The sequence below is a fragment of the Phoenix dactylifera genome, chromosome 9 (genome assembly GCF_051530095.1).
Source record: "Phoenix dactylifera cultivar Ajwa chromosome 9, Ajwa_hap1_PhDact_Kaust_v1.1, whole genome shotgun sequence".
Classification (NCBI taxonomy): domain Eukaryota; kingdom Viridiplantae; phylum Streptophyta; class Magnoliopsida; order Arecales; family Arecaceae; genus Phoenix; species Phoenix dactylifera.
In genome coordinates, this window is record NC_143198.1 from 20,126,768 (window position 1) to 20,140,506 (window position 13,739).

At 38.0% G+C, this 13,739-nt stretch overlaps 1 protein-coding gene across 1 annotated transcript; it reads left to right on the plus strand.

The window, feature by feature from the left end:
* The first annotated feature begins 384 nt into the window (after positions 1–384).
* Positions 385–7,600, plus strand: LOC103720491 (putative beta-1,3-galactosyltransferase 2). The gene is made up of 11 exons (XM_008810209.6): positions 385–1,273; positions 2,090–2,186; positions 2,445–2,509; positions 2,644–2,855; positions 2,951–3,014; positions 3,861–3,933; positions 4,124–4,244; positions 4,884–4,971; positions 5,060–5,185; positions 5,360–5,469; positions 6,967–7,600. The coding sequence occupies exons 1-11, from the start codon at positions 1,143–1,145 to the stop codon at positions 7,113–7,115; spliced, it is 1,236 nt and encodes a 411-aa protein (XP_008808431.6). The 5' UTR covers positions 385–1,142; the 3' UTR covers positions 7,116–7,600.
* Positions 7,601–13,739: the final 6,139 nt, after the last annotated feature.

Sequence of the window (13,739 nt, forward strand, 5' to 3'; positions counted from 1 at the left end):
GTTTTAATGCGGGCTTATCAAATAGAGAAGTTAAATGCCAACCCTGACTTGCTAAGTAACGGTAGGGTAAAAAATCTCTACGGTACATAGCATGAGAGACTTAGTGCACTTTACAAAATTGATACAAAGCATGCTTGGTGTAAAGCAACAACTCCAACAGGACATATGACAATGGAGCTTTTCTTGAGCATCAAGGTTGGGCCTCAGAGCATATTTCATCATAAAATTTGAAACATTAGGTATTTATACTTGATTAAATAATATAAAAGGCTATTTAGAGCATTGAGCATAAAATTACAAGATAAACATAGCAAACAATAGTTTGATGTCACAAATCATGGATACTGTAACACATTAAAAAGCCATCAATAATTTGATTGGACTACAGACTTTTCAAGATAAACATATTAATGTTATTTGCACTATAAGATTATGAGCATGAATGAAGCAAAGTACATAATTCCAAAGCCAGTATTTTCTCTTTTCATTCTCATGAATCCTCCTACAATGATCTCTAGGATCATATTAGAAATATAAAAAGTGCAGCAATCATGAACTTCATAATTGACTCCTAAACTTGCGCTTGGTCCCATCTGTAATCCCCCCAAAGTCCATGTGACCATCTCCTCTTTATAAAACAGGCTATAGCCTCCCATGCCCCACCCCACACAGGGGCACTTCTGCCACCTTGATGCCGTAGCTCTGGAACCGTCCGTCAATCAAAAAGTATAGTTCGTTGAGTAGCCTACATGCAACCCAAAAGCGTTTTCCTCTCCTCTACAGTTTGAGGGTCTTATCTTCCCTTCACACCAAAGAGAATAAAGAGAAGAGAGGAGCCTTTAAAAAGCTGGAGTCTTTGCGGGGAAAAATCCAATTTGTATCTCTCTTCCTTCTTTTGTACCACCCAAGCTTCTCCCTTCTGGAATTTCTCTCTCTGTATTAGTTGCAGAAATCCCAAACGCTACTGCTAAATTCGAGCAGTACTTTGTTATAATTACGCCATTTCTCTCTATTTTTCTGGTTCTTTTCTGCTAAAGATGAGATTTTGGTGGAAGATTTGAGATGGATGGCAGGGGAAGGGGAGATTCTTGGGCTGTTGCTGTGTTAAGATAGGAGGGGAGGGGAAGAAGAGCGCAGTGGTGATGAGTTTCAGGAGCAGAGGAGGATTAGGGGGAGGGGGAGGAGAGATTTCTTCAAAGGAGATGGTGTCGAAAAAATGGACCTTTTTGCTTTGCCTTGGGAGCTTCTGCATTGGTCTCTTCTTCACCAACAGGTGCCCATCTGTCCATCTATTTCTTCCCATCTTAGCTTGTTGCAATTGTTAAGTTTTGTTTCCTTTAGTTTGGAAAGTGATTTCTTTAATTTGAAGTTTGCTTTTCTTTTTATTTTTTGCTGGTTTCTAAGCTGGGTGTTGCTAATATTTTTAGGAATCCTGGCGTGGGGACCGATTTTTGGATTTCATTTAATTTGTGAATTTTTCATTGTGGGTGTAAAAATTGGGACAGATCTTTGTTTTTGTCCTATGCCTTTTTGGATTCATAAACTATTTAATGCTTATGAGAGTTTAAGTCAGCAACATTTTGTAGCTATGAGATCAGGTGTATGCAATGTTTGCTGTAGTAAAAATCGAATGCTCTTTTGCACAGTAGTTGGAAATTCGAGCCTTTCCCCCCATAAAGTTGGAGAATTTTTGGTTTTCTTGGACGATTTGGTGTGACAACAGGTCGGCCAAAGAGAATTTTGAAAACGGGATTTATGGTTTTGTGTGACGGAGGTTTCTTTTGTTGGTATACATTGACAAGAGCTATTTTGCTTTTTAGAAGGTGTTGTTGGTGTGGGATCACTCAGAATCTCGAACTGCATTTTTTTTTTTTTGGTTGCTACGTGAATGTAAAGGTCTGTATTGCTGCAATGTTTTGTCCATTTGGCAAATGACGGTTTCATTTTCTTTTCTTATGAAGCATTTAGCATCATCGGCTTGTATTGTAATGCATAATGGATTGTTCTTATTATAGCAGTTTTTACATCTATTTTTTGTCAATTGAGTATAACCATAATTTCTCATGTTAATCCTGAACATTGGTAACAGAATGTGGACGATGCCTGAAGCAAACGACATTATCAGGACAACCGGAACCGAAGATAATAAGATGAATTTAGTCACAGGCGATTGTAGTCCAAAAACAGTGAGTATTTATTGATCTACTTATTATTGTCAGTTCAAATTTGCTTCTGGGAACATGTCATTGAATGTATGTCATACTTTGTGGTTTTATTGTGCTTAGACTACAAGGGCTTCACCAACACTACCAAATGTCATGTATTATTTTCTTGTAGTGTTTCCCATTGGCCTGATTATACCATCATCAGGTTTGTTGTTTGGTTGTATATTTAAGTTGTGATGGCTTATGGGTTGTGCCTCTCCTTTTCCCCATGTCTTTCAGATTAATGAAAAGCCACAGTCCAAGAACATTCTAGGGGAAGTTTCGAAGACCCATCATGCTATACAGTAAGTTTGGCTGGTCTATACTTTAGTTATGTTTTGATAATTTTAATATCTAAACTGGGTTTTTAACAGTTAGTTCGCAACAGTTGAAACAAGCAGCTTCAAGATAGTGAGTGATAAATCCTTTTGACATGTAGGACACTTGATAAAACTATATCAAACTTAGAAATGGAATTAGCTGCTGCAAGGGCGGCACAAGAATCTATACTCAATGGTTCTCCATTACCAGAAAATGTAGTGGCTGCTGAACCAACTGGGAGGCGGAAATATTTTATGGTTGTAGGAATTAATACTGCATTTAGCAGTCGTAAGCGAAGAGATTCTGTTCGTGCAACTTGGATACCTCAAGGTTCAGAGTTTTACGTGAATTTCTCTTCATTATTACATTATTGATGTGTTATTGGTATTTTGCATCTGACCATTTGATATAAATAACAAAAATAGGTGAAAAAAGAAAGAAGCTGGAGGAAGAGAAGGGTATCATCATTCGCTTTGTAATTGGTCACAGGTGTGTACCAGTGAACATTAATTTTGTCATAGACAGTAGACATTCTGGGCTCTTTTTCTCCTAAGAGTGCTACGTTTCTTCCTTTTTTGTGTGTGTGATTATGTATACTTGTCTATTTGTAGATGTATGCTGGAATACAGTGTAACTTGACAGATGTTGCATGAGAAAATATGTTATGCTACATAAACTAGTCACTCAAATCTTTAGATCAACGAACATCAAATTTTCCAATGAAACCTATATAGGAGGATCTGGTTATGCTACATAAACTAGTTACTCAATCTTTGGATCAACGAACATCAAATTCTCCAATGAAACCAATCCAGGAGGATCTGATTTACATATCCAATCTGGTTTACAGTGTACGGGCATAGAATGTTCAGGTTGTTATATTGTTATTGTTCTTATTTTTGAGGGGGTGCGGGCAGGGGGTGGGGCACGGCTGGGTTTCACTAAGTACTCTGTCCTATATTCAGGTTACGCATCCATAACCTCTTCCCACAGAAGAATAATTGAGAAGCAGGTAAGCATGTTGGGGTGGTTATTAACTGGCTTTTTTTTTTTCATTTGGCGGAGGTTGGGTGGTGGAAGTGTTGGAGATCATTAAGTACCCTTTATCCTATGATCAGGTTACCCATCCATCAACCTCTTCCCACATGTTCATCCATACACACACATGCAATTGTGCAAACATGTGTTCAAGGAAAGGAAATTGAAAGAGGAAAGAAGGAAAAAGAAGCAGCAGATATTCATAGTCATTTATCCTGTCCTTTTTCTGGTGCATGCTCTATATCTTATATTCTTCTCTACTTTTTCTCTGCTTATTGTAAGTTCCTTTGGTTCTAGTGCAACATCTGGTGGTATATTGGACAAGGCTATTGAAGCTGAAGATAGAAAGCATGGGGACTTCATAAGGCTGGTGAGATTTCTTCTTTCTAATTTTCCTTGCAAGAACGCACTTCGTTGCAAGTTGCAACAACTGTTATCTCTCTTATCTGATATCTGGTGAACCTATGGTTGTCCATCAATATGCTTGCATCTGCAACTAATCCTATCATTATATACAAATAAACAATATCATATTTATTTCTTTTTTATTTGTTTTGTAGGACCATGTTGAAGGATATCTTGAACTAGCAGCCAAAACCAAAATATATTTTGCTACTGCTGTTGCTACGTGGGATGCATATTTCTACATCAAAGTTGATGATGATGTACATGTAAATATAGGTAAATGACTTTTCTGTTTCCCACTTTCTGGTATTTGTCTAACAATAGCCTAATTTTTGTATCCATTTGACTTGTGATGTTATATGGTAAAGTCAGTCATGTGCCTAGGGTCCATTATGATGATAATTTGCCAATCTGAGTTGTCCAGTCCTTAGTCTGGACCAGAAAACTATCTGTTACCTCCATAGTCATCGGCTAAGGGCTCTGAGAACAAGATCTAGAGCTTCATGTTCTATATCTTCAACTCATATTTTTAAGGTCACACAATATACAATCACTTTAATTTGACCAAGTTTGACAGTTGGATGGGTTTGGCACAAGTTTGAACGGTTGTAATACAACTGTCTGGCTCGACACTTTCAAATAGTATGTAAAAGCACATACCTAAACTTGGCAACTTACTCAAACTGTGCACACTGATCAACTGAATTGTTATCAATGGCTAATTGCTTGGTTCTAAAGGTTTAAGTTATTAGTCATTGAAAAATGTGATTTCCATTTGTCTCAAAGGATGGGCTTGTTTTAATCTGAAGCTGCCTTATACTCTCTAGAGAACTGCTTACAAATTTTTGTACTTGTATGAAGAGTTAGTGAACCTTTGTTTGTTTTGTTGAATCTTCTATCTCCAAACCATTGCAGCAACTCTTGGAGCTACATTGGCTAGGCACCGTTCAAAGCCTCGTGTATATATTGGATGCATGAAATCTGGTCCCGTCCTGGCACGAAAGTAAGCATTCATTAAAAGATGATATGCCTTACTAGCAAGCAGTGATTTAGAATGTTAAATTTGATATGTGCCTTTGTCCATGGGACAGGGGGGTGAGATATCATGAACCCGAGTACTGGAAATTTGGGGAGGAAGGAAACAAGTATTTCCGACATGCTACTGGTCAGCTATATGCCATTTCAAAAGATTTGGCTACTTACATATCCATTAACCAGTAAGACAACTTTTACCTGGAATTTTAGCTAGACCTTATATATTTTGACTCATTATCTTCTGTGGCTATATATCTTACTGCTGATGTCATTGGTTCTAAATGTATTCGAGCTTTTTTGTGTACTCATACAAGGTCAAACCTTTGAAGGAAACAAATTGGTTCCATTCATTTCAGGCACGTGCTTCACAAGTATGCAAATGAGGACGTTTCATTGGGAGCTTGGTTTATTGGGTTGGATGTGGAACATATTGATGACCGCAGACTATGTTGCGGTACACCACCTGGTAAACTTCACATTTTCTGCAAAATTATTCCTGTCTGTTAAACATGATTCATGCTAAGTTTTAATGTTGGAATGCACATTTCTTCTTTTTCTCCAAATTATTTTTCTTTCGATGAAACAGCAATGCCTGTTTCATAGTTTCATAGCAATCTGTTATCATGTTTTTTTTCTCCTTCTACTTCATTTTTCCTATGCATACTGGCAACTGGAAAAATGATATAAAATAAAAATGAAACCATGGAAAAAATAAATTGAATGAATAAAGTTGGTTAGAAAAGAAAGTTAAAAAATAAATAACAAATTAAAGAAATATAAATAAAAATAAAAAATGATTTATGAAAAATAAATTGAATTCGTAAAGTCGGTTATAGAAGAAAGATAATAAATAAAGAACAAATCTAAGAAATATAAATAAAAATGTAAAAAGTTGACAAGTTTCTGCGTTCAAATCCTCTATAGTAGGTTTGTAAGTTTATTATCCAAAACTAGTTAGGTATTAAAAATAAAAATAGCATGGAAGGCTAGACATGGTAGGATTTCGAGAAGATACCAATAGATCATCTTGAATGGGTGGATTGGCAATAGAGAGAGGGAGAAGATTTGCCCACAATCTGAACAAATTTGGTGGAATAGAGGGAGAGATAAATTAGCAGGGGGAGAGAAAAGTGTGTCCATTTTTGCACATAATTAACACATCCAAGATACTTTTATAAGCTTAGTTTTTTCCTTCAAAATTTCCTTAGACATTAAAGGAAAATGATATTAATATCTTACTTTAGAATTTCACATTAACAGTAGCATTAAATGTTTAGCTTAGTAGATCTTTTAGTTGATTAAGCCAATTAACAAATGTAATTTTATATTTTTTCCTTGTACCCTAGCTTTTAGTTGGCTTCCTTTTGCATGTTTTTAGTTTCTGATAGAATGCGTAGCTAATTGTCATTGTTTCAGGCAGTATATGCTATCAGCAAATGATTTAGTATTACTCAATAAATAAAATAGTAGGATTAAATGTTGAATTTAAATATTGGAGCCATCTTTGTAAGAAAAAAGGGTTAAAATAACTTAAACCAAAACAAACCATGGGGAATGCAAGCTATGTGCTTATATCCTCAGAGTTAATATGATTAAGAATGATTCACTGGATTGAGACATCTCCAGAAACTTTTAATTGCGGAAGAAGGGAATATATATTTGACGAGTGTTTTGTGATTTATTGATGAAATGATACAGATGACCAGGGCCGTGATGGTTTCTCTATATTTGCCAAATGCAGCTGTATAGTTATTTGCTTTAGAGAATCTTTGTCATGCCTCTTGGACCCTTGGTATAGTGTCGCTAGGATCTTATACCAGGACCTTATGTAACTTCCATACTTTTAATTATACTACCTTTATTAAACAAAACATGCTAGCTAAACTAACCATGCAACATTGATGTAATTTTTTTGAGTATGCATCAAACTAAAGATCAATGCTCGGGTCCTAATTCTATGCAGATTGTGAATGGAAAGCACAGGCAGGCAACACGTGTGTTGCCTCCTTTGATTGGAGCTGCAGTGGTATCTGCAAGTCTGCTGAAAGGATCAGGGAGGTTCATCGCCGCTGCGGGGAAGGTAAAAATGCTCTATGGAGTGCAAATTTCTAACTGGAGTGGCCTTTCCATGGCATTTGGAAGTGGCTCGAAAGACTGATCTGTTGCATAAATATGCATATGTCTGTTGTACATGGAGTGTATGCAAGTGACTTGAAGGAGGACCAGAGTCGACTGCTTGAGGGGATCTCTTCCATTTTCTAGTAGAAAAGATCCCTAGGTGCAGAAATGAAGCAGAAGAAATACATAGATAGATAGATAGGTAGATAGATAGATTTAGAGAGAGAGAGAGGCTGTTCTCCCCCCACATTCTTTAAAATTGCACGGATGGCCATTTTGTTCCTTCGAACTCTTTTGTTAATGGCTTCCAGAAACATAATAAGTACTAATTTTGCATTACACAACTGCTATTGTCCCTCATTTGATAAACATGGAGGTCCCTCTGGTGGACTTTTTCCTCCGATAGTGCGGTAATGGGATCAGGGGTGAATTCTTAGTGTACCTAAAGAATGTATAATTACGAGAATGTTGTTCTTTTCTTTTCTGTTCTTCTCTTTTATTTCCAGTACTACTCTACAAGCAGGGTCTCATATTTAGAGGATGGTTGATAGTTCAATCCTCTGGAAAGATTGAATGATCTTCCAGGGAAGATTGATATCTATTATGCTGTTCCACAGTTGGAGGTTGTCATCTGGGTAAAATGTTTTAGTGCATCCAAAATCTCACTGGCATGTCGAAACCACATTAGGTGGAGGGCTTCACTGTTCTGAGAAGAGTAGCAGCTTAATCTTTTTGAGAATAAGAAGCAAAAGGGTCTCATACATTGCCTCATGCTATCCAAGCCTTGTACTGATGCCACGCTATCACTATATCAGTATAGTATAGTTCGGAGTTAATTCGATGTATCGAATGTCGGTATATTTTTTATACTATATACCACTATTTATATATCGAATCGGTACAATACGTTACATTTTGTACTGCTTGGTTTGTTACGATATAGCATATAATGCTTCCATCTCTTGTCTCGATGTAGAATTATTTTTTGATCTAAATTTTAAATTATTTAATTATTTGTAATATAGTCGTTAAAAAATATATAATAGAAGCACCACTGCTCAAGTTCAAAACCATAATCTTTCACAAGCTCTAGGTCCCATTGGCAAGATGTAATGTTATTGCGTCAATGCTCAACAATCTAATGGTGAATGGGAAGCGGCGCCGGTCCTTAGAGCTGGTTGCCGAATCACATACTGAATTCCTTTTAAGGGTTTTAGCCACTTCGAGGTGGCATCCTCATGTTCCACTCAACTCAATGGCATGTGGCAGGAAAGAAGTGGGTAAGCTGGCAACTCTGAGATCTCATGTAAAGTAAATATCACCTGAAGTGATTGGTGAATTACCGATGATATTAAGGAGTGAAGTACTGCATGCTCACTTCCCATCAAATTTGCCAGATTCCTCATTACATTGTTGTTGGAGAACTAATTATTTATCTTTAGCTCGGTGATATATATATATATATATATATATATATATATATATATATATATATATATATATATATATATATAGGCCAAAATCCCATTAGTATTTCATCAAGGCCTTGTTGGGTATCAACCGAATTTTTTTATTTTTATTTTTTAATAATTCGAGCACAAAACCAAGACAAATGATATGTTTGGTAAGTAGTTTTTATTTTCGGTAAAAAAAAAGAGGGGAGGCAGAGGGGCAGAACCCCACCTGCGTAGTAGTCCCCACTGGGCTCTCCTTCCACCAGAAAATATTCGATGTGGGTCATAAGTTTCCGCGTGCCCTCTTCGACCCGTGGAAAACCCTACTGGACCATCCACGTATGAGTACGTCACCTTAATGCCACCTCAGTATTGATGGAAGGAAAGCATATCCATACAGAGCCATCCGGACGTGGGGCATGTGGTCCCCTAATTTAAATTGACGCTCGCACGCTTCGAATCCGAATAACTTGGATAGAGTCCAAGCCTCCTATTTTTTTAACCAAAAAAAATAGTTTTTATTTTCTATTTTAAAAAGTTTAATTTACTTTTATTAAAAATAAAAATTATTGAAAATAATTTATTTATTAAAAAAATAAGTTTTATTTACCACAATAATTATTACCAACACCATTTTTACTGTTACGTTTACTATCATTATCATTGCTATTAGCTCCACTACCATCGTTGTTAATGTTATTACCGATAATATTAATTTTTACCACCGTCCCGCCGGCACAACCATCACCACTACTCTAATAACCATTGTTGTTTCTACCACCCCATTTATAGAATTCGCATATACTTAAAAACAATAAATTTATATTATTTGTATTTATCTCTCTACCTTTTAAAATGTGGATTACTCCGGAAACCTACACAGTTTACAAGTCACAAATATGGTCCACCTATATAACAATATACAATTGTTTTAGTGGACCTATTTAGTTAATCTGCCAACGAAAAAAACTAAATTAATAACCTTACTGCAAATTATTTTGATGTATCGTTTTTGGCTTATGAAACAGATAATGATACCCCACACATTGCTTGAAGAATGAAGTAAAAACAAAAAAAAAAGTTTTGTCACACCTCGAATCCCACCATCTGGGTCGACTATGTAACACAACCGCACACTTTCTACAGTAAAGACCTAGAGAATATGTTGGGCCTGAAAATTTTATTACAACCTTATTATTCGTGAACAAAAATGATCTCATTTCATAATAAATAACAAACATGTACAGAATTAAATTCATTTATCCAACCGGTAACAATGTTGCTCTATCTATTTAATTCTTTCTCCTGCGATCTCAACTATAACCAAAAACCAAGCATCAAAGAAAAAGGAGTTGTGAACTTTGCAACCTAGTAAAAATCTCTGCACACTCACACCAATATAATAATATAGTTTGAAAATAGCAATAAGTGATACCAAAATGAAAATATAAATTATGAAACAAACATTCAATATAACTCAATTAAACTAACAAATATCCACATACACATGCATCAAATATCCGGCTTATCAAAAGAAATAAATCATTACATACCAACAAATAAAATCCTTTTATTCAACATTGGTTTTATGTGTCGGATCAACTGTTTCTCATTATCTCAATTTTAGGTTTCATAACAATTATCTTTCTGGCTTTGGACTAATCAAGATCATAATCCAGTCTAAGACTGCTAAACAAAGTCTCATGCATAAGCCCGTGAAGGCTATCCCATACATAAGCTCGTAGAGGCTATCTCATACGTAAGCTACTGGAGCCTATCCTATGTGTATGCCCGCAGAGGCTATCTCACGCATAAGCTCATGGAGGCTATGCATAAGCCCATAGACGCTAACTCATCATGAGATTAATCCAAACTATATCTTATCTGTCTAGTTTACAAGTTACTCTTGTCAAATCAATATCTACTTATACAATGCATTTGTCTCAAATTCAAGGCAATATTGTTCACATATTCATGTTTTCAATATCTTATACATATATTACCATACAAGTATATTCGTACTAAAAATTATATAAAAATATTATCACATGCCAAGCTAAATTTATCAATGTAAAACTCACAATGCAAATCTAATAGTACAAATTAATAAACATGTATATATATTTATATTGGACCAAGTACAGAGATTCTTACCTCTATTGCAATCCAACACTGCTACAACGCTACCAATCCACACCTAATATGTCCAATCAATTTAATATCAATATAAAACTAACTTATCTTTTATCAATCACTCGCAATATTAATGAAGAGACAAAGGGAGAGAAGAAAGAGAAGAGAGAGAAAGCCTTCTTCTCTTCTCAAAACTAGGGAGACCTCTCCGTCCCTATCCTTCTCAACCCATGCCTTGGAGGAGCCAATGGATGGCAGCCCACAGCAGTCCAAACCCCAGTGACGATGGCCGGCCCAACGACATTGAGGATGACAGAGGTCAGCTGGATGGAAGAAAATGGGAAAGAAAAAAGAGGAAAGAATGAACGGCTTGGCCCTTCTCTTCCTCCCTTCCCTTTCAACCATGGTGGGCGGCCAAAATTCTGTTGTCCGATTTCTGTTTACTAAAAAATACGCTAAACAGATCGTTGTTAAAATCGACAAACAAAGTTTAATTTAATTTTACTCTTATCTTTTCTACTCGAAGAATAGTGGTTGTAAGAGGTCGATCCACAGGGAGGCGATTGGAGTTGCTTAAAAATAAAAACGTTCACTCGGATTAAAAATCGATTTTTGATTAATAGAAGAAAAACATTACGTTGGGGATGTTGAATATTTTCTAATTGAAAATAAACAAAGGGAAGAAAGAAAACTTGCAATTGAATTCTAATGCAGAGTAGGGGTCGATTCCTGAAGACATAATATAAATGAAAACTGCAGATCGAATAGCGAAGAAAAATTTTAAAATTATCTTAAAACTAAGAATTCCAAAATGCATAAAATGAATTGCAGAAATTAAACTGAAGCTTAAAACATAGATTGCATAAAAGATAAATGTATGGATTGCATAAAAGGGCAATTACAAAAATAAAATGAGGATTGGAAACTTAATGCTTCCTCCCTTCTACAAAACAAGACATAAAAACAAAGAGAGAAAAAAGAATAACAAAATAAACAGAGCTTTCTTCACTCCCCGTTCAAATTAAATATGCTTTCTTCTTCGAATGAAACAGAGCATGGCTCTGTTTCCTTTTTTTTCTCTCTCTCTTACAAACAAACAGAGCTTTCACTCCCCGCCGAGAACTCCCCCTTGGACCCGCCGGCCACCACCCCTCCCAGCTCCCCCTCCTCCTCTCATCCTCCCCTTCTTATAGATCGCCCGAGCCTGGAATGGAAGAGAAACGGGCGCGGGATCAACGAGCGGAAGTAGGGGCGGAGGTTGGGGTCTTGATGATCCATGGAGCTCGCACGCGGCTGAAGAAGCTGGGAGGAGGATTTGGAAGGAGGGATCGGTGGAAGGAGCCAATCACGGCCGTGGTGGATGATCTGAATCATGGAGGATTTGATGCATGCGGAAGGTGGGGACGTTGCGGGATGGATGCGGAGCGGGCGTGGGATGATGGCCGCTGGGATTCCGGAAGAGCTTGGACTCGGGAAGGCTAATCCGGAAAGGGGCACTGCGGGATCTTTGCTGGAGGAGACGGTTGTCCGGGTCGCACACGGAAGAGGGAGGAGCTGCAGACGCACGATTTGTGGGAGGAATGAATGCACGGAACGGCTGAGGGCTTCACGGCTTGATTGGGCGCTGCAATCGGGCGCGATGCTGGAAGGAGCAGACGTGGGAGGCTTGAATCACGGAAGGGTGAGACGCGGGCTGAGGCGCTGGCATTCGGAAGACGGGATCGCTGGGAAGCCGCCTCGTGAAGAGTGGGATCACGGGAAGGAAGGAGACGCGCGGGATGACTGGGATGTTTCACGGGCGTGGGAGGTTGATCCGATCACGACTTGGAGCTGAAAAGATGGACGGCTGCGATGGGAATGATCGCAGGGCCTTGATGTTGGTAACCCGCCCATGCCGCTGATATTTCAAAACAAAAATCAGATGGCAGCGGAATCGGCATGCACGGGTTCGACGTTCATCGCATGAACGTTGTTTCGAGACCTTTCGTAATTAGGTAAGAATTAAAACTTTTAAAATTATTAGGAAGATCAAATCTTCACCTTGCGCGGGTAGATGATCACCGCAAATCTGAATTCGTGGTTTTGGAAGAGGGTTCGCTTGAAGCCGTTCAAACGTCCGGCCTCTACGGGTATCCACACGAAGCAGGATCCGATCCAAGCTCTCTATCTCACCGGGGTGCTAGCTCCCTTGCAGAGATAGCTTTTGATGGCTGATCTCCTCTCTTTCAATCAACCCTTGATTGTGCTTGAGAGGAGGAAGAAGAAGGATGAAGATGGGAAGAAGATCAAAAGCCCCTGCAGCCTTCTTCTTTTTCCATGTGTTGGAGCCAAGGAAGAAGACCAAGAGAAGGGAGACGCCTCCTCTTCTTTTCCCTTTGCTGATGGCGGCTGAACCAAGGAGAGATGGAGAGGGGGTGGCCACGTGATGAAGAGAAGAAAGGTCCATCTAGGGCGCCGGCCCTAGTCCTCCTTTAATAAGGATGAAGGGCTCCTACAAGTTAGGAGCCCTTGACTACTTTCCAAGAGGGGGCGCCGGCCCCCTTCTCCCTTCATGTCGCACCAACTAAGTGAAGAGGGGCTGATGCCCCTCTTACTTGGTTAACCCAATCCTCTTCCAAAAAGGATTAGGTGCCTCTCTCATGGTTTAATCCTAATCTAATTAGGATTAGCCAAATTTGGGTTCAATCTACGCTAGTCCTAATCCAATTAGGACTTGAATGAATCATGACTCAATTGAACTCTTCAATCCTAATCCAATTAGGAGTCATGTTGATTCATTAGATTATTAATTAATTTAGACTTAAGAAATCCTAATCCAATTAGGATTTGTTTAATTTTAGTCCTAATCCAATTAGGACTCCATTTGAATCCGAAGTCCTAATCCAATTAGGATTTCTAGGAATCCTACTCCAAGTAGGAATCCAATTCAAAATTTCTAATCTCATTAGGATTGTAGGAATCCTATTCCAAATAGGAATCCCAGTCCTACTCCAACTAGGATTCCCAGTCCTAATCCAATTAGGACTCTAGG